Here is a 26,664-nt window from a genome sequence, read left to right on the forward strand (position 1 = left end):
ATTAAGTTACACGTCAATATGACAAAAATAAAAATAATAATAACAAAACAAAATCACACCCATTATGTGAGTATGTTTAAACTTTTGCCCAGAACAGAACTATAATTATGGGGAAAAGAAAAACAAGGAAAAAAGTTAAACTTGAGGTTCAAATTTTGTTCCTTTTTTCACGTTTGTCTTTACATTTCATTGCATTCTGATCAAGTAAACAGTGTTGGTACCAGTGTGTACCAGTTGGCATGCTTTCTCTGAAACAGCAGTGTGAGTTTCAGTGAGTATAACCAGTTTCACATGTTCCAAGGATGACAGTCATTAAGCAGAGAGGACGGAGGGGCATTCTGCTCCCATCACAGGCTGAGGCCAAAAAAGGTAAATTTCTATTTTTCACATTTATTCAGTTATATTCAGACTAAATTACGATACGCTGGGGAGTTTAATTAGAACCATGTTCTCAGATTACCTGTTCTTTTTGTGATAATAATACTGGATTACTAGACTTTTAAAGTTAAGTCATCAACGTAACCCTCAGTTTAAACAATGTGGTTATATTACTGGCTACATAATGCTATCCTGTCCTCCTAAAAATTAAAACAGCTTGGCTGGAGTTACTTTAAAACTCAGCAGCAAGAATCCTGAAAATGGTGAAGGTAATCAGAAAGTGAGCATTTGTGTTTTGGAATCAATATTAAAGTTTTTCTGTTAGTTTTCTTTTTTACTCCCAATGTCCTCAAGTTATCTGGAAAGAAGGTTTTCTTAATAGCGCCGATAAGAACTAAAGTTCATCAATATCTTATTATTGCCCTCATCTTGTTTACAGCCTTCCTGGAGATCTGAGGTCATCTCAGTGTTAATGTTTTAAAAGCAAACTAAAAACTTTTCTCTGTGATATTAATTTACTTAATTTTTTGTTTAATTAAGTTTTATGTTCTTATCTATTTAATTTTATTTGGCTTGCTGTTATTTTGGCTTTATCACAAATATTTTGACTAAAATAAATTTTCAAATCACTGTAATTTTTTGAGTCATTTCTTCATATCACAGTTAAGTTTCCATTGTTTTGACCTGTCTAACAATAATAAGAAATAATTAATTTACTAAAGTATACATTTTTAACTTTTTTCTTATCTTTTTTAATATGTGCAATGCAGTTTCTACTCCACTTATTTGTATGAGAATTGCTCTACATTACAAGCACACAGTAATCATTACCTGAGTACTCAAAGTACTCTCTGTTCAGCATGTTACAGTCATTAGTGCATAAATGCATCTCATATAATTCTGTTAATTTTCTTTTTAAGGTGGTCCAGAGAAATGTCTTCCAAAACCGATTCTCCTCCATCCTATGAGGACACCCTGAAAGATCCTAAGTTGAATAATTACCCCTTCCAGACACAACATGGCGCCCCTCTTCCCCCTCCGCCGCCCTACAGCCCCAGTCCCGGCATGTGTCCAGGCCCCGGCTTCCCTCCGGCTGCCATGCCCATCCCCACTCTGTCAGCAGGACTGTCTGCGTCCAGCCCAGGTTCCCAGGAGCTTACACAGACTTTCATCACTCAATTCTGTTGAATTCAGATTAACTTCTGAAGCTTAAATTGCCTTTTTTTGCAATTCTCAATTCTGCAGGAGAAATGGATGACTTTTTCAGCACCCAGTGGGAAAGCACGTCCATTCGACACGCCTTCATCAGAAAAGTAAGGACTTTCTTTTATTCTCTTCGCCAAAGTCAGGGACTCAAACTGTTCCTCTGTTGTTCAGTGTGCCAGTAATCACTCTGTTAATCTAACCTCCATGTCCGTGGACAGGTTTACTTGATTTTGACTGTGCAGCTTGCGTTCACCTTTGCAGTCGTTGGTGTCTTTACATTTGTGTAAGTCTCCCTGTTTAGTCCAATAGAATGCCACTTCTATCTGTTTAGTGCGGCTGAATAAAAGAAAGCATTGCTGCGCTCTCTGGTGACCCTGTTGTCTGTGGTTTCACAGTAACCCAGTGAAGATGTTTGTCACCCAATACCCAGCAATCTACTGGGCTTCTTTGTGAGTTTACTTTCCATCAACAGTAACTACACTTTTAACAAAAATGTCTAATTTTATTGAAAAAAAAAAAAAAAGAAGAAACTTTTATTACGTTTGACGGTCAGCCAAGCAGAACCACATTCCTGATTTATTTCTCCATAGTGCTGTTTTCTTTTTGGTGTATTGCATTCTCATCTGCTGCAAAGAGCCAAGGTAAAGCAAGGATCATTCCCAAATAATCAGAAATTATTATGTGTTTTTAAAGACATCACATTATTTTCCTTCATTTTCTGTGTAGGAGGCGTTTTCCATTGAATCTGGTTCTGCTGGGAATATTTGTAAGTATTTATCCTGAATCTGAAGCCAAACCCTGGGTGAGGAGTTAGGGCTTGAGCCAAAGACTGGCAGCAAGTAAAGATGAAAGAATAAAACAAGCTCTTAATTAACAGAAAACATCTTGTCGTGTTTTATCTTGCAGACTGTTGCCCTGTCTTATATGGCTGGAACAGTTTCAAGGTTTGTTTTTGAACACCTGAATTCACTGCACAAGTCTTTTCTTTACATTCTGTCAGGTTATAGACACAAACTTCACTGTGTTTCATTCAAAAAAGATCAACACAAAGTAGAAGAAGTAAAAATCTTGGAAGTGTGCTGCACCATGCATCTGAATTCAGTTTTTCTCAATCAGCACTTTGGAGGAACCACTTATTTATTTATTTATTTTTTTTTGTTGCACTTACCATTCTTTGGGTGTATGCTATGCCAGCTTCGCACCAGAAGGTTTGCCAAATGTAGTTTTAAAAATTACTCAAGCTCAGCCAGATTGAATGGAGAGCATCTGTCAATAGCAGTTCCCAATGATTCCCTTTTGCTTTAGCCCATTTTAACACATGGATTTATGTGCTGATCTAAATTATTCTGTTGTTGGTCCAGTTGGATCCTCCCAACCATGTCTGGGGTTGTTCCAGGATTGTCTTGAATTTATCTCCCTCCATCAACTGTGATTAGCTTTTTCAGTCTGAAAAGCATGCCCACATCATCATTCATGTTTCACAGTGATGTTGGTTCAGGGTTATGCAGTGTTTTGCATGTATGTTGAAAAGTTTCAGTTTCATTGGTTCCACTGGATTTTAGCTGAAGGTTTCAAAGCAAAGGAGATTTCTATTTGTAATAAAATTGGAAAGCAAATAATAATCTTCCATTTTCTGTCACATAGAATCCAAACAAAATGCCCTGAAGTTTGTGGTTGAAACATGGCAAAATGTTATTCTATTTAAATCTGTATATTCTTGTTTTTCCAGCTATTATGAAACCAAAGCGGTGATAATCGCCATGGGAATAACAGGAGTAGTGTGCATAGCCGTGACAGTTTTCTGCTTCCAGACGAAGGTATCTGAAAATGGTTTTTCTGCTGCAGCTCAGCAGCCTGTGGCTTGTCAGAGGATGTCTTTGTTGTCAGTGTAAAAGAACTCCTTTGTCTCACATTACAATGGGGCACTGAGCTCCTTTAAATATTTATAATATCGATGTGAATCCCATCTGATGCAACTCCAGATACGTAAGTTACATGTTTTGGCCAGTACATGGCACATCCAGCCAACTTTTTTTTAATTTTTATTGCAACTTCACTCAGAAACCTAAAAAGAAAAGAAAAAATATATTTTCACTGCTCCTTTATGTGTGGCTTGAAGCGAGTTCTGGCTCCCTTTCATCCTTTTAATGACTTGTTTCTAATCATAGGTGGACTTCACCTCCTGCGGGGGATTTCTCTGCATAGCTGCTGTTTTGCTCATGATCATTGGGATTGTTACATCCATCGTGCTCTCCTTCCAATATGTGAGAACTCTTTGGTCAAGTCCTTTAATATATTCTTGCTTCTCTGTGTGAGCTTCAGCAGCAGCTCAAAAGGGGTGTACATGTGTGACCAATTTTCTCACTTGAAGCCTTTTTTATGTCACCCAACAGGTCCCCTGGCTGCATATGCTCTATGCTGCAATCGGAGCCATCGTTTACACTCTGGTGAGTGAACGCTGACATAATTTCAAATCATTTCAGCTTTGTGTTTCTATATTGTTCAGTAACAAAAGGTAAATTGGTTTTGAGCTATATTGAGAAGAGGTAAATAGCATGTTTGTTGTTTTTATAGGAATTGCAGCACAGTGCAACTCTATTTTTAAGCAATGCTTCATTTCCAAATAACCAGAATTTCTCACAGTGTCAATGCTTATTGATGAAATTGGTGAACAGTGTTTGGAACTGTGCTTGAAAAGGATTTATGACTTGTGAAGTGTAAAGTTTAATATACTGGGATTCTGTGGGATAAAACAGCACAAAGTAGCAAAAGCTAAAATGTAAGTAATGGGGATGATTTGTTTGAAAATTTTCTTACTTTGTAGAACCGCCATTTCCAGACGTCTTTGGAAACGTTTTACAAATTGTACCTTAAGTGTATGTTCCCCTTTGACAACGTTTAACCGTTTTCTCCTTTTACTTTTCACCAAATCTCTATGACCGTAGTACATTCCTAATGATAAACCCTGACACTTTGTCGGAGGTTTAGTTCCTCCAGCTAAGAGGCGTTTACTTCAGGACAAATTGTGACAAACCCACTGGACTGATTGACAGATGATGTCAGGTCAATTGCTGTTACACATCTTTCAGGTTATGTCCCTTCCAGTTTTGCCCATTCTTTGTAAAATACCTCAAACTCAGTGAGACTGGATGGACAGTGTCTGTGAAGAGTAAATTTTACATTCTATCAGAAATTTTCTGTTAAGTTTTGCTCTGGACTTTATCTGAGACATTCTAACACCAGGATATCTAAACTGTTTCATTGTAGTTCTGTCTGTTTAGGGTCGTCATCATGCCAATGCGTCATCTATTTCGCAGCATCCAACAGGGTTTTCTCTAGGATTTCCCTGTATTTAGCACCATCCATTCTCTGTCCATTTGTGAAGAAAAGCAAAGTTATTGTGCTTAGAGTGAACCAGTTTTGCAGTCTACCTAAGTGCTTGTTCTCTGAAATATTCAAAGCTAACCCTGCTTTAAATTTCTCCACAACTAAATGCCTGATCTGCCTGCTGTTTCTTGATCTTGTTCATTAAGGTTCCGTAAAACATGAGACTGAAAAAACGTGTTAACACTAAAACGTTTCAGATTCTTCATGTGAAACTGGTTTTCTGCTCTTTTCTTAGTTTTTAGTCTACAACACTCAGCTCCTCATCGGGAATCGGGAGCTGGCCATCAGCCCAGAGGAGTACATCTACGGAGCGCTCTCTCTCTACATTGATATCGTTCAAATCTTCCTCTTCATCCTGCAAGTCAGCGGAGCGGCAACCGAGTAAAGCAATCACCCAGCAACATTTTATCAGTAAATCCTGAATGTACAGAGTATTTTGGGGAGCAACGTCACATGTATGCATGTGCACCAATCAAAAAAATACTTTGTGTAAAACTTATTCACCATTATGTAAACTTTATTATAGTTTTATTTATGTTTGTAACACTGAAGCACTTTGATGCTCTCTTTGGAGCAGGAATAGAAATCGGAGGCCTTAGCCAAGTATGAGTGAAGAAAGACACTTATTTATGATGTAATATTTAAGTACATAAAGCAAACATGTATCTGAATTATTAATCCTTTCAAACCTAATTATTATTTTGGTAATTTATGTCCTTTCAGCTCCCAGCAAGAAACAACAAAAAAAAATTTTATTAGCCATTTTTATTTCTCATTAATTCCTTATAAAACACATTTAGTTACAGGCAAACTGTTGAAAACCACAATCATTATACTTAATATTCGTGCTGGTAATACAAAGGACTCTGATTTGTGTTACAGTTGTTTAATCCACATAATTAACCCTTCGAAAACCCTTGTTAATTAGAAGATTAATTAAACGTGTGCAGCCTCCTCTGCGAGTGTTCTGGCCAATTCCTTCCCTCTTCAACACGTCTGTTTTTAGTTGTTGAAAACTATGCACACAAATCAATAAAGTACCTTCTATTACAACTGCTTCATTCTTCTTAGTGATAAACTTCTCTCAGCCTGTTAGAAACAGGGGATGGAGCTATATCCCACTCATTGCCCCCTTTCTAGATTGTGGATTAATTGTAATCTCCGTCACCTACAGCTTTGAGTCCGGTTGATATGGGATTCTTCCACAAGGCGCTGCGCTCAGGGTGTGAGACGTTTGGGGTCACGGGGGAACATGGAGGTCTGACGCACGTTGTGGAGACCCAGGTACAGCATGCAGACTCTCTCCAGACCTGTGAGGGAGGATGGGTTGGTAACTCACCAGATTCAGATTCCAGTAAAAAAGCTTAAAAAGCTTCTTACCAATCCCTCCTCCACCATGTGGGGGAGCTCCATATCGGAATGAGTCGATGTATGACTTTATCTTCTCCAGATCTATAATAATCAGAAAAAACCCAGAATTGTTACAAAGTAGCACATTAAACATTTTGCTTTTTTCTCCACAAATGCTCCCCATCCTTTTCATGTTCTGCTATTGTAATACCTGCCATTTGTCTGTAGAGGGAGACAAATCCTTTCAAAAACATTCTGTGAATGCGTTTACGTCTAAACTTGCTTCTTACCAATCTGGTGATGCAGAGCCCTTTCGGTCAGCAGCTGAGGGTCGTGGACTCTCTGAGCCCCAGACAGGATCTCCTCTCCTCTCATGAACATGTCATAAGAGTTGGAGTATTTCTGGTTGGAAGAAAATACAGAAAAGAATCATGTTATCTGTTAACTAATAGAAGTCAGCATAAAAAAATTTACACTAAGTATATAAGGTTTTATATACAGATAAGTAAACAACTTTCTGAATATTAATTAGGGTTAAATGACTCTTCGTACCTCGACCTGCTTCACAGTTTCACTGCATAAACAAACTTTAGTATTGTTTATGCAGATTTTATATGATGCATCAAGTCATCATATTACATAATTGTGAAGTGAAATGAAAGTGGACTTTTTTTTCCCCAACTAAAAACCCCCTGAACATTTCTCTGAGTTCATCCACTCTGAGTCAGTAACATGTAAAACAACCTTTGTCTATAGTTGGAGCATTTTGTCACTTCTTTCCACAGATTCTCACCTAGAAGTAGGTCTGGAGTTTGACTAGACCATTCTAATGCAGTTTTAGCAGTGCGTTGAGGACTGCTGCAAACTATTGGACCTTGGAAGATTTTCTTCCAGGTCTGCTCTGTATTTATCTCCATCGACTTTGATCAGTTTCTTTATTCCTGCTGAAGAAAAGCATCCCAGTGGTGAGACCAGGGAAATTTGTCTTTTTTCTGCCACATGCAGCATTTGGCATGAAAGGAAAATGAAAGTTAAATTTTGATCCCACATGTCCAGAGCACCTTTCCTCTGTTTCTTTCAACAACTACAATCCATTTACCATTCCAGTATAAAAGGTCAGATTGGTGCCAAGTGTCAGTAATGGATGTCCAGAATATCAAATTTCTCAAATTTTCTTTGTATATAAAAAATTTACATTTCTTAATTTCTTTCCATTTCTCGATATTTTGTTGGTCATGAAAAGAAGTTAGTGGTTATAAAGTAACAACATATGAAATTAAGAGTCATTAATAATTTTGCAAGAAACATTTCAATAAAATAACTTTCTAAAAGTAAGAAAATATCAGTCTTTTTTATGGAGCTGAAGAGGTCTGTCAGAAAACTTCCTTCTAAAAATGTATGGAAGCCGATTTATTATTACATATTTTTGCTTTTCAGATGATAAGTGTTTCAGTGTTTTGTGTAGATGAGAAACTTACAGGGTTGTTTGGATCCGGCATCGTGTAAAAAGGTCTAACAGAGAGTGGGTACTTGTCCAGCACATAAAAGTCAGTATCATACTGTGGAAAAATAAAAATAAGAACAATAGATATGGTCAACAGCTAGTTGCATAAAAGTGAAACAAAAGGAACCAAATCTTGAATAAAGCATTTTTGTTTTTGGATTTAAATATGGCAGTGGCCAGCGGCTCCAGTCCTGCAACATTTGGATGCCTACCTGCTCCAGCAAGCCAGAATTAAATGCCATAATCAACTCCTTGGCATGTCAGTAAGTTTAGCAAATGTCTCATCATTAACTGTCCATTTGATTCATGTGTGTTGGAGCGGGGATGCACCCAAAAGCGTTGCAGCACAACGACCTTTGAGGACTGGATTAAACTCTACAAACCTTTTCCTTGACAAGACGACCCAGCAGCTTCTCATTAGGAGTGCTGCAGAATAACAAAAATCATCAACGTTAAACATTTTATTTACCATCAGCAGAAACTTTCACACAGCCTTCAAATTCTTTCATTTCCTGCTCAACAAGAAAAAGTTCAGAAGAACTGGTCTTATCACGAGAATTACATAAACATCGAGTTCCTTAAAGCTCATCCTGACTTCTGTATTTTCAAATTAAGCCATCTGACAAAACATGGCATCCCGTGCAGAGGGTGTGTAACGTAACCTGACCTCAGGTCATCTTCGTCTCCCATCTCCACTCCGGCGTCGCGCAGCATGGCCAAGGCCTCCGTGTATTCAAGCCGCAGAGTGGGCTCCAGGAATTTAAACGGCTCGCTGGGGAACTGCTTGTTCACTGTCTGAATCTCAGTCTGGAAGCTGATGCAGAAAAACCAGCAAACATTTTTAATTGCATTATTCACTGATTTTCAAGGATTTAACATGAAATATATAATGCAGGATTAAATTAGGTTGTTTTCATCACATTAAAAGAAAACAACATTTTCAGTAGACTTTACAGTTTTAGCACACCTCATGCTTTTTCTTTATCATCAAACTGAAACACTGCACATCACTCTGAACACACTATCTCCATGGTTTAAAGTGGTATTGGTAGCATCATTCTGTAGGGACGGTGTTCCTGATGTTAAATTCAAAGTATATTGCAAAGAAGAATTGATATATCATTGTCGAAATGGGCAAATAGGGCTTGGAACAAATTAAGAGCCCACTTAAAATGATCGGTTTTACTGATTTTACTCTTTATAGGTATATGTTTGAGTAAAATGAACATTGTTCTTTCATTCTATGAACTATTGACATGTCTCCAAAAGTCCAAGCAAAAATTTTGTGTTTATTTGCAGAAAATGAGAAATGGTCAAAATAAAGAAAAAGTTGCAGAAAAAATGCAAAGAAAACAAGTTCATATTCATTTAGAAACAACAATATTAATGTTTTAACTCAGGGAGAGTTCAGAAATCAATATTTGGTGGAATAATCATGAAGTTTTCAATGGGGTTCAGTGCAGTGGGCTCTTAATTATTTCCAGAGCTGTATATTAGATTTATAGCCAAAAAAGCTTTAGCAATGAGTAGTTCAACAAAGTATTGACTCAAAGGAGCTGAATACAAATGAATAAGTATACAAAAACAAGAAAATATTTTTTTCCCCCTTTAATTCACCTTTATGCCCTGGTTTGTATAAATTTTTCACTTAAAGTTTGTGGTTGTAATGTCACAACATGTGAAAAACTCCAAAGGTTCTTGAAGTTTTTACAAGGGATTGTAAAGAAATGAAAATCCCTCACTATTTCCATAGACAGAGAAAACATGAATCAGATGCTAACTGTTATATCTTCTAATAAATATTCTTTTTTAAATTATGTCTAAACAGCATGTGATGACTGATGTTTCCAGAAAACAACAGTCATCTGTTGCTCTAGAGTCGGAGTGAGAGCTCAAAATAAGCACATACGTCAAAGGAAACAGTCTGGGAAGTCATGAGAACAGAAGTAGCAAACTGGACTTAGGAAAGAAAAGAGGAACAGCAGTCATAAGGTAAAACAAACCAACAAAGGCAACATGAACTGCATTAGTCGGTATATAACCCTGATGGAGCCGACTTTCCCTGGACAGATGCTTCAATCTGTAATTCATGAAGTGGGACTTTATTGTTTATTGTGTTCTCCTTTTACTGCAACGCACCAACTGACAGAAATGCTGCAGGGCTTTATGTGTAAGATATTTACTCTACGATTTGGCCATCTGCTTCTTGCTGCACTGATTTCTGCCACTGGGAGGCAGTAAAGCCACATCATATGGTGCAACTGGCTTAACATGTTATTTTGGATCTGTTTGTCTTCCAAATCATCTTTTGTTTTAGTTTAACAAATAAAACACAAAAAATTGAAACAATCATTTGCATACATATATGAAAAATGATTAAAACTCATTTTGAAAAGAGGCCAAGAGAAACTGGGTTTTATTTATTATTTATAATTATAATCCAAAGAAACATCAAGTCATGGATTGTTTTTCAAAAATGCTGGTACATATGATCCCGGTCATGATGCCTTTTATTTTGCAAAGTGCACCAGTCCCTCCTGCAGCTAAACCTTCAGACAGCATGATGTTGCCACTGTCGTACTTCACAGTTGAGAAGACGGTTAAACCAAACCAAAACCTTCCACAATGGTATGATGGCTGGACATTTTCATGGTCTTTATACTTGGAAATAATTGTTGTAACTAATGATTGTGGCTCCTTCAGGTATCTGGGATTGTTGATTTTAATTTTCCATTAAGTCACAGATGGCAGAATGTTGAATAAATCTGCAGGTGCATCTTCATTTAACCCAAATGTTTGAATTATTCAGTTTACAGAGCTTTAGTATCGTCTTGGCCTTTTTTCAAATTGTTTAAAGAGTCCTTAGTGTATATAAACGTTTGAATTTGAACAAAGAAAAAAAAATCTAACTTGTTTTTCTGGTATTTAGTAAATAGGAATAATTTTGGTAATCCTCACTGACCTAAAACAAGAAATGTTTAGCCTGATGTAATATATAGATGGAGATGAAAAATGTTTTTTTACACTTTCATACAGTATAGTTGAATGTTCGTTTTCATCTGTATGTTTTCTTATTGTGTAAAAAATATTTTTCTTAGTTAACTCTGATTAATAAAGTAAAGAGTCGATACTCCCTTTGTGAAAACAAATAATGAAATATTTAAGCAAATGTAAAATTTATTAACCCAGTTTTATGTTGTGTTCAGGTTCCTGGGATCCAACCCAGCTTGGCATATTTATGCTCGTACAAAAACATTGTGAATAAAAAGTATTATTATGTGTAATCTTTGGACACAATCTACAGCTTGAATAAGCAAAGTTTTCATCACTTCTCAGCACATTTATTACCTTCTAAAGTACGTCTAACTGTGACTTGGTAAATATCCTGTCTGGCTTCTTACTTGTCTCTGAGGCCCTTGAATATCTGCACCATGGTGTCAGTGATGGAGTCGATCACTTCGTGGTAGTGGTAGTTGAAGGCCATCTCAATATCCAGACCCACAAACTCAGTCAGGTGACGGTGAGTGTTGGAGTCCTCTGCCCTGAAAACTGAACGTCGGACATTTAACATCAGGGTCAAAAGAAGTTAAAGAGAAGCAGAGACAGTTTTAAGAAATCATATGTTAAAAATGACAGAACTAACATGCAACCTGACTGGATCTTAAGGAAGAAGAGGGTAAAATAAATGTGGATTAAGAGTTATGTTAATTTTTTCTTTGCTGAATTTTGTGTGCCAAGTCTCTACTGGACTTTAGAGACTTAAATTCTTACCAATCGGCTCAAACTAACAAATCAGAAACAGCACCTCTGGATTATTCAAAAAAAGAAACCACACTATTCCAAGGATCTACAAAGTATAATGCTATGGTTTACTATGGTGATGGTGTGTTCAATGTAATCTCCAGTAATAGTTTCCAGTCACACAAAGTTTTTAGCATGTAGGCCAAAACGTCCAGATGTTGTCTCATCTGACCAGAGCATCTTTTTACATTTGATGTGTCCCCTGCATGGCTTAAGGAAAACCTTTATGGCTTTCTTTCAACAATGTTCTGTTTTTTCCCCACTGTTCCATGAAGGCCAGAATAGTGGAGAGCTCAGTTAATTGTTATGTTGAGAGATTGTTTTTCAAATCAACTTGAGCTCCTCTGAAGTCCCTCCTTGCTACTTCTCTGATTAATAGTCTGCATAATATTTTACAAACAGGCCTTTCTTTAACTTTTTTACAACTTGATATCAGTTATCCGAAAGACTGTGTTCCTTGGTCCTTATGATGCTGTTTGTTCACTAATGTTCCCAAATAACTTAGAAGTTATATAACTGAAAGTGAAAAGTTAAAGGGAATAAAGACTTTTACAAGCTACTGTATTGTGACAGTGGAGACAAATCTTCAACAGGCTCAATTCCTCCCCTGAACAAATAACCAGCCACATACTGTAGTTGGACCTTTTTTCCTCTTGCTTCTTTTCTAAAGCGCACCATAGATGTAGGGGCTAAAGCTGAGCTTCTGACCATTTAGATATTTGAGCACATTTGACCTCACTTCTTTATACTGAACCTGCATGACTGTAACTACGGCAACAGCAGCGAGCACAATGATGCCCGAGAAGCAGTAACGATCTTGAGCCGTTTGATTCCTCAGGTGCAGCCACAGAGGAACTGGGAAAAACACAATCCACCGAGTGGTGTTCTCTTCCTAAATATACATCAAACAAAGTGTTTTAGATAAGAACGTCTTTGTATAAAACCAGCTACGCACTCATTGAAGCGATTTAAGTGTTTGCTCACCTAATCAGATGGTGGCAGTATTTGCTGAGTTACAAAGCATGAGGCTCTCCCAAGTCTGTGTAAAAAGTATTTTACAAGTCCCTTTATGTCACTAACGGACCAGCTACAAGCTCTGCCCACAGTAACAGGACCAGTGGGATGTATGTTAAACTTTAACATTCTTAAACACATTTGGAGCCATTTTAAACGTGTCATCTAGTTAATAGGGTCTACCGTTTTCATTACACTCCTGCTGCTCATTTTCCTATTATGCCTGTGAGGACTTTGCCAGCTCATAAGGTGTCAGACGAGAGGCATCCCTTTTACCTGGGCCGACGCAGAAGACCTTGTCAAAGTCAGCACAGATGCACATCTGCTTGTAGAGCTGAGGGGACTGGGCCAGGTAGGCGCTGGATTTGAAGTAAGACACCGTGAAGACGTTCGCTCCACCTTCGCTGGCAGCTACGAAAGGGCAAAGACAATTTTCAGGAGTGATGGGGGGGGGATTTTTTTTTCAGCTCAACCTGCAAAAAAAGATTACTGTGACCTGCAAAGGCTGAGAGTGCTTTTCAAAACTTTACCCAATCTTACCTGAGGCATGGCACTCTACAAAACGTTTTCTTTATATTTTACCTAAAAGGAGCAAAGAAATGTCCTGTAGTGTTTTAAAGTTTTCCTTGGAAACTATTTTTCAAGTAGTCTGAAGGCAACTCAAAGTTCCTTGACTTTTTTTTTTATCCTGTCTGACAAATTTCAGACCTTTTGTGTTTTTTGAGCCTCTTACTCTCACTGAAAAATTAACCAGGGATAAAAAAGGTTCTAAACTCAAGGGATGAACCACTGTTGTGCCAAAAAATATCTAAAAAATTAAAATTGAGACTGACAAATTAGCCCAAAATCAGCCGAGATTCCAGCAGAACCCAAAAGCACGGTGAGCATGGCAACAGTTTCCATTTATCTATTTGCTGCTGGAATAATTGTAAGACTTCAATAAAATCTAATTAGGGAGTGATGAGTTCCAACTAGAAAGGTCTCAAAGCAATTAACTAATATTTTATAATCTGGACTGGAAAGTATCTGCTCTTCCAAATCAGAACTGGAAACATGATGAATGATGATTGCTTGAAATGTCTCTACAACCAGATCCATGAAGTGTAGAGAACTTTATCTGCACAAAATGGAAGAGTAGAACCAGTGTGCAAAACACTAATAAAGTCTCAAGTTTAATTATACAGAAAATCATATTAGTCTCATTATATTATGAAATGTATCACCTGTCCAACTTATCAAAACACAACAGATCCGTTTTAGCATCCGATCCAACAGAAAAGCGGCTCTGATGATGTAAGCAGCAATTAGAAGATGTTAAAAATCAATGGAGTCTAGTGATTCCCTGTCAATGTGTCTCCAACTGTCTGAAGAAGACAGATTCGGAGGTAAGTAGCAATTTGATGGAAAAGTGATGAGTACAACAGGAAGTGAGCCACATTACAAAGTAAAATGCATCCACTTTTGGGGGGGAAATGCAAATTAGAATCGTTTACTTACTCATGGTAGGAATTCAGAAGTACAGAAAAAATATTAAACACCTATCTTCTTTGAGCGGATTTGAGTTTACTACTGGACAACCCGTCAAATAAAGTGTTACCCTTCAACCACCTGAAGGAGAATAACCTTCATGCAGCTGTCTACCGATGTCTGCCTCTGAACGGTGAACTCAAGGCTTTTGTGCATAATTTAGATTCTCAATATCAGACTCGGGGAAGGTTTGGAAGAAAAGCAATACTTGGAAAAACTCCAGGAATGTCCCTTTTGGTCGATCAGATCAGATCAGATCAGATCACCTTCAACTGCAGTGTCTCCTCCCTTTGGAAATCAAGTTTGGACCTCAAACTCAGGTTCGACCTCCGACCTTTCTAAGACTGTCAGCGGAGGAATACCTCGACAATCAGGTTGGCTTGTGGCCTCTCTCCTGGCTCTGACCTCAGAAAGTCTCAATGGTTTCCCTCACTTGGAATTCTGAACCGAAATGTAAATTCACAATCAAATCTGACATGTTTTTAGATAAACCAACTTCTGCTTCACCTGTAGGTGAATGAAGACATCTGCAGAAACTTTGAGAAAAAAAATACAGCAAACTAAAACAAAAATTTTAACCACATGGATCAGAATTGAGAAATTCAACTGGTTCTGATTGCTGTCTCCACACCTCCGATTGTGGTATGTGGAGGTGAGTGTGTGCGCGTGTGAGAGTGTGCGTGGGTGGCTAAAAATAATATAGAATTTGTTGAAACCTTGTTTACATTTTACAGATGGTTTCATACCCTAACACTGAAGGTCTCAGACACACACTGAACTATATTTAGCAGGGGAAAACACAAGGTTGCATTCAGAAAAGAAGCTTTAAAGTTATTACTGATCGTGAATTACTTATGGTTTTAAAGTAGCAAGAAAATAGTTGAAAGATTATTTTATGTGTATTGGGATGCATCTAAAAGCTTAGTCATTTTCTGTCTCAGATTATCTTATCTCACTGTCATGACAAAGGGGTTGATAAGCCTAAAAAACTGACTTCTGACCCTTTCCAACACTTCAAGCAGCTCTGCAGGAAATGATTCTTAACAGAGTTTGCTTCTGTCCACCACAACGCAGATGATTGATAAGCAAGAAACTGATCTCAGGAGAAAAACAAAAACCAACTGATTGGGGGTGGGAACAAATGAACAACTTAAAATAAGAATAATCATTCTGAAGTATCGGCCACCTGCTGCTCCAATTCATAAACAACAAATGGGTCATGGAAAATGAGACTTAAAAATTTCATACCACTTTCCTGTTTTTGTTTCTGGAAAAACTGTCACCCTTCTATTATTTTCAAGATAATATTCTAGCAAACACAAAATGATGCTTTTGCAGATCTGCTCATGTCATACCTAATGTTTCACGGAGAGCCATTTTGCCAATTTAAAGTAATTTTCTACATTTGAGCTATAACTTAACTAAGGACCATTGGTGGGACTGCATTTAGTTCACCTTAGAATTAACTTTGAATAAGATTTTCTGAAAGTAAAGGATGGATTAAAGATTATTTCTTTAAGCACTTTGATCTTTGTTCAAATAGAAACTGGCATACGACAAATGAGGGTGGAGTCATTTTCAGCTGTGATTTGAAGGTGAACCACAAACCTGTTATGGCGGTTAATTGCGCTCAGACTCAACTGTGCTCTGATTCCAAGATTAAAAACTGTTAAATTGATTACATTGATTACACTTTGAACACCAATAGACATGCAGCTAATTTTTTTACCTCAGAGGTTTATAAAAATCAACAATAGTGTTTGGATTCTGACTGAAATGGTTTGTTTTCTGGTAGGAATGAAGCTGCTGCTGACAGTCTTGACCAGGATTCTCTTGCAAAAGAGATTTTAATCTCAATGGGATTTTCCTAATAACAAAGCCTTATAATAATAATAAAAAGAAAGTTTGTAATATCCTTTGTATAACACACAGCCTGTGTAATATCTGCACTGCCAAATCTATCGAATGTTGGAAAGGTTGAGTGTTAGAAATAACTGGACGGAAATATTGATCATTAGCTGCTCTTATGTTTAAATATTGGAAAAAACTTACATTTTCCAACATGGGTTTGGTTGAATTCAACTAAAACAAATAATACTTCAGCTCAAATAACGAGATTCCCAAAGTCGTGTTAGATGAAGACTTTGTATTTAACAGGCATTATTTTGGGTAAGGCAAAGATAAAAAATAAAAAAAACTCAGCTAAAAAAAAGAGCATAACAAAGTCCCCTTCAAGGTCACTTTGCGCAACAGCAAAGTCTCCGAACTTAATATTCAACTACTTTATATAAGTTTTCATATTGCGGTACAAACTTATTTTTAACCTTCACCAAGACTGCGGTGTGTTTTTATTCAAAAACAACAAGTTTGAGGATTACATAACAACCAGCCATGCAAAACACCACTGCAGCTTTCTGTTCGACACAAACGTCATCAAGGAGGACTCTATCTGATGTTCTCGTGCCACAATGAAAATATATAATAGGGCGTGGGCAGGGGGGTTCTCACACAGCACAAACGGTACGCTGCGTATGTGATGGGTGTAGCCAGGCAGGAAGATGTGGTTTTGCAGAAAGCACATCATGTTGCTTGGCAGGTGCCGCCAAAACGAAAAAATGCGGCAGTTTTAAAATGTGGCGAAGACGCAACGATTGGCTCCCACACAGTAAAAAAGGAAGTGAGAGCAAAGCTGTTCATTTCAAATGTGAGAATCACGTGGGAGTCCAGGGATAGCACAAAGACACTGCCCTTTTATGTAACATGTTTTGGAGTTTTTTACGTAACCTGCTTTTGCCGCCTCTGTCTCAGGTTTTAGCTCAAGTTGAATATTTCTACTAGAATAGATTAAAAAATACCAATAGGAGAAGAAAAACAATTCAAAGAGCTCAAAAACATTTGAACTCTGGAGGAATCTTTTCTTTTGCTTGTTTTATATTCTCTCCAGCTAGTAACTTCTTCATCTAATTAAAACCTTGGAGTGTGAAAAAATATGAAAGTGGAGAGGTGAAGGTTTGATGCTACAAAAACAATCTTCTGAATAGACTTTGACAAGAGCCATGTTTCCCAATCCTGGTCCTCGAGGCATCCTGGCCTGCAGGTTTCAGATGTTTCCCTGCTTTAACACATCTGACTCAGATAATTGCAGTTCAATAAAAGTCTGTTAATCGGCCATCAATTGAAATCAGGTATGTGTGAAGCAAGTAAATTATAACTTGGGGAAATTGTCATGTTCCAATGGCAGATTGTTTCGTTATACTTTTGTAATTTTTCATCAATATTAAGAAATGATTCACTTAAATCAAGTTCCTATATCCTCAAAAGCTCATTTTAAGTTGGTTTTGCTTTATTTCAAGTGTACTGAGATATTTGCACAAGAAACTAGACCAAAAATACTAAGAATTTGTGTTTCTGCAGTGTGAATGAATAACAAGCATTGGTTGGTTTGGTTTGCAGTTTCTTTTATGCTTTTGGCTTTTTTTTTTCAAAGTGGCTTAACTCTTGCTACAGTTGAAAGCAAAGCAGGGCAGAGCATTGTTAAAAATTAACCCTCAAAACAAAATTGTGTAACAGTTGAGTGAAAGAGCACACTGAAACACAAGGGTAGACTCCCTAAAGTAAAGGGCCGATTTGTGGAATGAACAAACATCTTCTCCTCCTCCAGAGCTGCCAGGGGCCACTTTGGCTGCATATCTAAAACTCTTTCCATTTTCAGATGATGGATAGAACAGTGTGCAGTGGATTAAACTTCCTTACAACTTGATCCCTGAACTGTGCTATGTTTTCCTTGGTTTTCACAGACTTTCTTGCTACAGTTTTAAAATGTTTGCTTTAAGCAGTTGAACATTTCTACTATTTTTTAAAGTTTGTTTTTGTTCCCTATGATAGGAAAAGCTGGTAGGAGGGGTAACAATTCAAGGAAAAGCTCAAATACCTCTGAACTCTGAATCACTGACAGAAGAATTATGTTTTTTTTTTTTTATTATTATGTTCTGGACCAAAGATGGTTAGTACGTCCCTAAAACGTCCCTTCTCCAAATATAAATTGGTGTTCACTTAAAATAAAGCAGAGAGGCTAATGTTTTAAGATCCAGAGTGGCCTAAAATTCTTTCACGTTCCAAACTGTTTCATGTTTGCATGACTGTTTTGGTTTTATGACTAAAGCTGGGAGATTCAGCTGAACTTAATGTTTGGTTTATGATTTTAAAATGCATACTAGTAGAGGAAGTGTGATTTACAACCGTCACTTCATGACTCACAGGGCACCTGCGGGCGGTGGGATGGAAAAAGGGTGCCTCCACTGAGATATGTTTAAAAAAAAAAAAAAGATCAGTTTCCCCAACTGGGGGAAGATAAGAAAACAGTTTTACCAGATATTATTTTGGGGGTTTGGATCTCCACAAAGCCCTTTTTGGTGAGGGTGTCTCTGAAGAGCTGGCAGACTCCTGACTGCAGGCGGAAGATGGCCTGGCTGGTGGTCGTCTTTGGGAGGAAACACACACATACATACACACGCATAAAACATTGAACCACAAGCAGAGCAGCGTTACCACACACGGAGTGATTCATTGGACTCATTACCCAATCGTAACAGATGTGCAAAAACAAGATTGCCAGTTTTTTTTAGTTGTTTTTTTTTTTTTTTTATCTTGCACCTCCCGTCTGCACGAAGGTTGAAACATTTATTTGCTGGCAAGGGCGAGACCTGCATCAGAGCCCGGTGGGAGCTCCGGGAATGCAAAACCTATCATTATCAATGTAAATGCTGACAGCGAGGTAGGGAAGATTACTGTTAAAAATTAACCCCCAAACCAAAATGTGTAACAGTTGAGTAAAATAAGCAGACAGAAACATAAAAGTACACTCCCTAAAACCCTTTGACTCATCTCAGATTACCACAAAACCTCTACAGTTTACTGGCCTACAACTACAGTTATTACATATCAAAAGGAAAGAAACTGTTGCTATCAAGTCTCATCTGTACCGACGGCCTAAATTTGAATAGACATCATGACTACTTTTTGACAAAAAAATGAAAAGTGATAGCGTGCGAGTACTGGCCAACTTGTAACTCTACAGACGACGCTTCAGGGATGTCTGACTGAAATCTGAAGCATCAGCGAGAACAATTGGTAAAAAGAAGAAGTGAAAAAGATATAAAACTTTCCTGAGAATTTTTATCAACACCTTTGCAAAGCTGCGAAGCAGAATGCCTCTGACTCATTTTTGCTGTGCGTCATACGTTTTGGCCCAACCTTTCTTTTAATCTGGGAAAAAAAATCAGCAAAAAGCAGGTCTGAGTGAGGCCACGCTTAAACCTTCGAAAGCGCTTCCTGTTTACAGCAAGTCTGCAGCGAGAAGGTGCGATGGGGGATATGTAGGTAGCAGTTGGTCCCCTAAACTGGCAGCTCTTCTGATGCTGCGGTAACTTATAAGAAGCACCTGAATATCACTATCACTTACGACTGAAGAGGCAAACTCTACGGTTTAGAAACCCAGCTGCGGTGGTGAGATACCACAGACGGATTTCAAGGTCCAAAATTTAAATTTATGGTTAAGTGCGGTTTCAGGCCCACGTTGCAAGACGAGCATAGAATTCATCCTGTGGGAATTTTTTTGCCCTTACTATAGTAAACGATGACAAACAAACTCCAAAATGGTTAAAATACTGTTAATACTGAAATTTGATAGTAATAAAAATTTCTAAAGTTAATCCTACAACTTAGTTGTGCTTTCAAAGTATTTGGCAAATGTGAAATACCTTAGAGAAATTATAAAACCAGCTCCAGAGAACTGCAGAACACCTAACTATGCAATGACCTGCATTGCATAGTTAAACTTCTGCATTTTATATTGTGACATATTAACAGATAAAAAGTAGTGTTGCAAAATATATAGGAAGTTTATTTTCTTTGGATAAAATCTCAATATCTTAAAGAAATGCAAAGTTATTGGTGAATTACACAACTATCACATTCATGCTCACTTTGCCAGGGAGACATTTGGTAACACTTGTTGTTTAAAACAGCAGAAAAATGTTTTAAGACGGTACTGAGATGTTTCAACTTTTCAATTAAATCATGCATTTGGGGAAAAAACGATATATTTATTTTTTCCAACTGGGTAGATTGCTCACTATAGAGGGTCAATTTTTGCAATGTACCATTAACACATTCACCAATGACATTACAAATTGTATGTTTTCTTGAAGACTCTTGTTGAAAGTTACCATGTCCTTGCAACCATTATATTTAAGCAGAAATTTACCATTATAGTTTATTTTCCAAACTTGCATGTTGTGATGAGGTGAGAGACAGTTTTGCTCTGATAAGTTCATAAGTAGAAGTATATTTTACATTTTGCACAACATCTGGTCAACTCAATTTCATTTACAGAATCATTCTGGAACTTTAAATTGCATATATTTTTTCAGTTTGATACACTTCTCTTTCAACAGAGTTCCTGTATGTGAAGCTGTTTAAATTATCTCCATATGTTGCAGTTAAAGCATAAAATCAAATGAATTCAACCAACTTGTTATTTGTCACCCAATAGAGCACAGGTGTCGCACTCCAGTCCTCGAGGGCCGGTGTCCTGCAGTTTTTAGATGTGCCACAGGTACAAAACACTGGAATGAAATGGCTTAATTACCTCCTTCTTGTGTAGATCAGTTCTCCAGAGCTTTGGAGACCTAATTATTATATTCAGGTGTGGTGCAGCAGAGGCACATCTAAAAGTTGCAGGACAGCGGCTCTTGAGGACTGGAGTTTGACACCCCTGCAAGGAACTAGAAACAAAAATATACTTTAAAAATGTTAAATCTGCAATGCTGTTTAAAATTAACAATGGCACATCTAAAAAATTATGATGCAACGGTCAAACAGCAATCAGCGTACATATATTACTCAAAATGTTTTGTAATGCACTATTTCAGTCAAAAAAATGTTTTTAATTTCTGTATCTATTTGACACCAAATAACTCTGAACAGATTGCAAGTCCAAGCTTTATTGCACAAACTAAATTAACACAACTGAACTTTCTCTGCTTTTTATTGTACGAAGCACCTGATGTTAAAGTATCACATGAGAGAAGTTTCATAGAAACTCAACTATTCTTAGAGGAGCTTTATTGGTCCCTCATCAAGTGTTTATCTAGCAGAGTGGGAACCGCTTTATAGCTTCACCGGGCCCTTAAGTGTACAAGTGATGACAGACCCTCGTCTGTGAGCTTCAAGTGTTACAGAAACAGGTGTTGTTGTGAGCCTTTAGAGCGCCGTGTCTCTGTGCTGTGGTGTTGCTGCCTTCCTGCCAGCCGTATCATCCATACATATCAAAACAATGCGAGACTCGGCAGCTGTGTGCCTTCTGCTGCTCATATAGATTTAGCACATCTCCCACACAACACGGCAGCATGCTAAATCACAGACGAACGTTTTTTCTTCTAAGGTGCAGCGGTTTGCTCAGTCGTTTTGAAGTTATTAGGTAGTTTGCGTTCTGTTTGATCTAAAGTACCGCGCTTCAATGCTATGGCAGTTTTAGCTTAACCTGTAAAGTCTGAATGAAGACGTTTCTAAATTTAGACGACGGAATGTAAAAGATAAGCTTTGAATGGCGTTGCTTGAATTTTTTACTGAAAAAGACACGGCATCAAGCATGCTTTTAGGAATGTAAACTGAGATTTTCCTTTCCTTCACCGAGAGTCACTTTTAGGATAAGATCCACCAACTGATAGTTTTGACACCTTTCTGTTGTCTCTTACCCTGAGATCAATCACCCTGTTGTCCAGTCTGGTATCCTGGTTAACAGTGGCTCTTCCTTCCTGAGGGGAAAAACATTGTAACATCACAACCAAACATTTGACTTATGAAATATTCAAAAGAGCTGATCTGCTCTGCTCCTGTTCTTTACACAGGGGTGTTTGTATTCAGTGATGTGTAAATATTTTACAGGCTTTTTAAAGCTCACAAAAGGTTAAAACATAAGGAGTGTTGCATATCTGGATATGTTAGGATGTAAAACATATAGGAACATTCTCAGCAAATTAGAAAAGTTACTTCATTCTACTAATTCAGTTAAACTCAAACATTCATTATACAGAGCATGATGTGTTTCAAATGTTCATCTGTGTTAATTTTGATGATCATGGCTTAGTTAATAAAGCTGAAAATTGACTTTTTTTCTGAAAACATAAACATTACATATTATGCAATAAAAGTAAAACAGAAAACTCACGTTATCACTAAACTGGAAACTATTTTTAACTTGAAAGTTATCCAGTAAAACGGTCATAACATCCTCCACAAGGAGGATACGGTGCCAGAAGTGTTTGCTAAAGAAGCTTGCTGGTCGCCGGCTTATCAAAGTAATGTTTAGTGGAAGGAAAAAGTGTGATAGAAAAAAATTAAAGCAGGTTTTTATGAGCTTTATGCCATAAGCATCCAAAGAAGAAGAATTTAATTTTGATTATATTCTAATTTGTCGAGAAACATAAATTAGCAACTGCAACAACAGAGATGTGCTAAGTAGTTTCTATTAATACATTCGAGGGAAAAAAGTAAATGAAAATCTGTCTAATTTTGTTTATATATTTGCATACAAACATTTCTCTGTCCATTTCAACGCTATTAAAAATGTCAAGAAAGCCATTAAAAGAAAATACCTCTTTTAAGTTTCTTTAAAAATTAAGTAAAAGAAATTCAAAATCAAGTGAGAAATTAGTTAGGGCAATCCAAAAATGTATTCCTATATTAAATAGAAAATAAATATTCCTTTATTGTCCCAGTGTGTAATTTTGGCCATTTTAATTTTCCCACTGAGGTGACAACTCGGTATGCTAAAGATGATTTGGGTCGTTTAAACGTCAGTCTGAGAGCTGCCAGAGGACTTAAAAAAATAAGACTGCAGCAGCTAACAAGGGCTCATAAGGATTTAATAAGGCCTAAAAGATTTAAATCATCCTTTGCATTGTACAAAAACCATGAAAACGATGTGAATATAAAGTAAGGATTGCAGCAAATTTCTCACTTACGTTATTTTAGCTAAAGGTGCTAATACTAGCTATTAGGCGATAGAGTGACCAACTTTTTTCCCTTAGATAGAAAACAGATTTTTAATATCTTTTGTTTAAATAAGAAAGCACTAATGTGCAAATAAATTATTTTCCCTGAGATAAATAAAATGTGACATCAACCCTAACAACTCTGAATAAACTGAGCACTGACATGTCTTAATATTTTCACGACTGTAAGAATGTCCGCACCAAGCACTATGGGAATGGAAATGGGAAACAAGGTCAGATGCAGATTCAACAACAAAAATGGTCAGCTGCTACAAGACATCTGCTGTTCAAGACAATAGGGAACCAATTCAGAAAAGGGAGAAATATAAAGAAAAACAAAAAAGTAAACATTTCATCACAGGCTAATGCTTCCAGGGTCATGTTGTGCTTCCTCAGAATGTCCTCTGGGGCGCGAGTTAACAGCCCATGTTGCTACATCCTGCCCCAGACAGCCTCATACAGTGGGGGAAAAGCGTTAGGCAGACAGTCAGAGCCGATCTGGCCTCCGTCTCTGGGGACGACAGGTGCTGCTACAAGTGTGTGACTGACATGTTGAATCCCAACAGAAAACACCTGAGATCCTGCTGCAGATGTGAAATGTAGCTGGTGGATACAAACAGGTGTGTTCACTGCAACAAGGCACGACCCGTGTACATACAAGGACAAATTTGTTGACACCCCTGTTTGAAATGTGCTAAAAAGTCTTTAAAAATTTCACCCTTCACTTCAGTTTCATGCTGCGAAATACTGTAAATGGTTTCACCAAAGACATCAAAAATGGCATTTATGATACCCGCAACCATCCCTTCGCAATAAATAACTTCACCCTTGTTTCTTATTTTATTTTTTTAAGTTGACAAGAGTTTAAAAACAAGGAACTTCCAATTATGAAGTGATGTTTTTCTGTTACCCTCGGGTAGAAATATGCCGTGTCAGACGCCCGTTTTTCTTTAAAATGTCATACAACTTCCTCTGAAATGTGCTGGTCTAAATACGTCTAGAAACAGCTACAAGAAAACAGCTGCTTTCCTAGTCCTCAAAACAGAGCTACAGTCAGAGAAACAAATAAAGTTCAAAACAACTGCAACAGGGACCAAAAACGGCTGTCAAAGCTTCTACGACAATCAGATGCTTTCTATGTACCATCTGTCCTAAAATAACAAATAAATAAATAAAAACTGGAGTTTCAGAAACTCCAGTTAGTATACTTTAAGTAGAGTTTAAGTAGAATATAGTGTTCTGGTTGAACACTATAATTTAACTTTAATTAAATTAACATTTAATTAAAAATTAAATGAGCTTGTAGCCCAAAAAAACCCCTCAAGGTAGGTTAGATGTAACACAAAGAATACACTGTTGGATACAGTGGAATATATGCAACGACGTGGGCCTGCTTCTCTTCCAAAGGACATGGGATTATTCTGAGATGTGCATGGTGACATAAACTTCAAGTCAAACCAAAACAGTTCGCATGCATTCAATAAACATCCTTCTCCATCAGCAGAATTAAAGCATATGGAAAACTTGTGGGATGGGCTGAAAACAGAGACCATAAGAGATAGGCTATTCTTGTATGCTTTAACCATGTGAAATCATATCACTAGAGATAAGAAGCAGCTTTTACAAATCATGTCAGAACAGCTAATATTGAGTTAAACTGGTGCTTTAGTTCTGCACAACAGCAATATGTAACTAACATTTTAACACAACTTGATTTTTTCCCCCACATTTGTCACAATGGAATGACATCATTCCTCAAAGTTTTCTCAAATAAAAATCTGAAAGGTTTGTATTCCAACCCCTCCTATATAAAACCACTTCTTGAAGCAATTGCAGTTCTTTTGACGTACACCTCTACCATCTTACAGTCTAAGGTTTTTTTGTCCATTCTTGTTTGAGAAACGGCTCAAGTCACCTCACCTCCTCCCCATCTCCATCCGGCCTGACTGCGTCCTCCAGCTGCAGGGGGAGACGAGGCTCTGCCTGGCTGATGACAAAAATCTGAGAGGAATAAAAAAAAAACAAGTAAAAGAAAACTAAGCTTAGCACAATAAAATGTCTAAAACAAAGCTGCAATGTTTACATAAGGGCTTAAGAAAATGGAAAGTACCTGACCTCCAGACATCTACGTCAAAGTGAAACCGAATAAGAAGTGACACCCCCCTCTGTTTATGTGAAAAACTGACTCCAGCTGACAAACGTGCGCGTTTATTGTTATCGGTTTGGTTATTGTTTCAAGTGTAGAGCCTGAACACCTTGTCTCATAGCTTTGAAATTTTATTTCTCCACATCTGCTAGCACGAGGGTTACCTGGTCAATGATCCCAATCTGCTTGAACAATGAGTTTTAACAAAGAGGTAAACATTAGGTGCACTGTTTTGCCTACTCTAAGAGCAGCTGTGTGCTTCCTGTGAGGGGAGCTGTGTACCTGCCTGAACAAAATGAACTATAAAGGCCTAAAAGTCTGGATGCTTTTATGCTGCCAGGCAGGAAAGATGTACAACTTTGTGTGTTTATTTGGATGTGAAAGGGAACAGGGTGCATGAGAAGGCCTTGCAGGTGAGCTAACCCTCTCGATGTGGAGCTCCACGTCCTGCTGTGAACAGCTCTCGATCTTCTGCTCCACTTTCCTCACCATGGCCTCCACATCCACGATGCTCTCCTTCGTGATGCTGCAGAGTGAAAGGAACAAGCTGCACTTAGAAAACAAACTTCTGCGCCTGCATCAAACCCACATCTCTGTTAAACTCTGACCTCAACCTGCAGACATGAAGGAAAGCAAGCGTGTGGGACATGGGTGAGTGATTTCTGACTTGATTGTGCCATTTTTCTTCTTTTTTTCAATCATGCTGGAAATACAACTGTTGAAGTGACATTTGCAGAAAAGTGAAGAGGTATTTCAGATGCCACGTGCACTTGTGGCTTTCATATCAAAACCACCTTCCCCTATTCCTCCGGCTGCTTTAATCAGCAGGCTGCAATGACATGTACAATTTCTCTACAAGCTCATTTAGAACAAAATACAGACTGCTCAGGTAGTTTGAGGGAAAATATTTTTTCAAATTTAGACTATTTGTAATTAATCATCATAAATAAAAAATTGTTAAAATATATTTTGGGTCATTTTTGTTAATTTCAGGGGTCGCGTTAACAGAATATTTTCTGTATTTGAATAGAAAATTACTGAAAAATCTGATGGCATGTAGCAAAGAAAGATACACAAACAACAAGGAAAACTACAGCCTTGAGATTATTGTAAACCAAAGTCCATTTGATAGATTTACAAGGTGTGGACTGCAGCAGTAGTGAGTGCTTCAAGGACCACTAGATGCAGACACCATTTTGTTAAGTCAATCCTGAATTAGTGACATCTGATCTAAGCATCTTACCTGGGCTAAGGAGTGAAAGCAATGGATTATGGCTGAAATTTTGTGTTGCATT

At 37.6% G+C, this 26,664-nt stretch overlaps 2 protein-coding genes across 2 annotated transcripts in view; one reads left to right on the forward strand and one right to left on the reverse strand.

Moving 5' to 3' along the window:
- Window positions 1–1,182: 1,182 nt before the first annotated feature.
- Window positions 1,183–5,895, forward strand: LOC114148246 (protein lifeguard 3-like). The gene is made up of 11 exons (XM_028023388.1): window positions 1,183–1,522; window positions 1,624–1,691; window positions 1,803–1,867; window positions 1,980–2,033; window positions 2,175–2,225; window positions 2,311–2,350; window positions 2,491–2,528; window positions 3,314–3,401; window positions 3,753–3,848; window positions 3,978–4,031; window positions 5,207–5,895. Exons 1-11 carry the CDS (start codon window positions 1,312–1,314, stop codon window positions 5,354–5,356), a joined length of 915 nt encoding a protein of 304 aa, XP_027879189.1. The 5' UTR covers window positions 1,183–1,311; the 3' UTR covers window positions 5,357–5,895.
- The window catches only part of dars1 (aspartyl-tRNA synthetase 1), a 41,023-nt gene continuing 20,078 nt past the window's right edge, over window positions 5,720–26,664 (reverse strand). The window contains exons 7-18 of the mRNA XM_028023387.1: window positions 25,793–25,895; window positions 25,144–25,224; window positions 21,925–21,984; window positions 18,536–18,647; window positions 12,917–13,051; window positions 11,227–11,374; window positions 8,493–8,639; window positions 8,209–8,251; window positions 7,800–7,880; window positions 6,612–6,723; window positions 6,352–6,423; window positions 5,720–6,281 (exon numbers count right to left, since the gene is read on the reverse strand). Of these exons, the coding sequence (XP_027879188.1) occupies window positions 6,190–6,281; window positions 6,352–6,423; window positions 6,612–6,723; window positions 7,800–7,880; window positions 8,209–8,251; window positions 8,493–8,639; window positions 11,227–11,374; window positions 12,917–13,051; window positions 18,536–18,647; window positions 21,925–21,984; window positions 25,144–25,224; window positions 25,793–25,895 (1,186 nt within the window). The 3' untranslated portion in view covers window positions 5,720–6,189. The remainder of the gene's footprint in view (window positions 6,282–6,351; window positions 6,424–6,611; window positions 6,724–7,799; window positions 7,881–8,208; window positions 8,252–8,492; window positions 8,640–11,226; window positions 11,375–12,916; window positions 13,052–18,535; window positions 18,648–21,924; window positions 21,985–25,143; window positions 25,225–25,792; window positions 25,896–26,664) is intronic.

The sequence above is a fragment of the Xiphophorus couchianus genome, chromosome 7 (genome assembly GCF_001444195.1).
Source record: "Xiphophorus couchianus chromosome 7, X_couchianus-1.0, whole genome shotgun sequence".
NCBI classification, from domain to species: domain Eukaryota; kingdom Metazoa; phylum Chordata; class Actinopteri; order Cyprinodontiformes; family Poeciliidae; genus Xiphophorus; species Xiphophorus couchianus.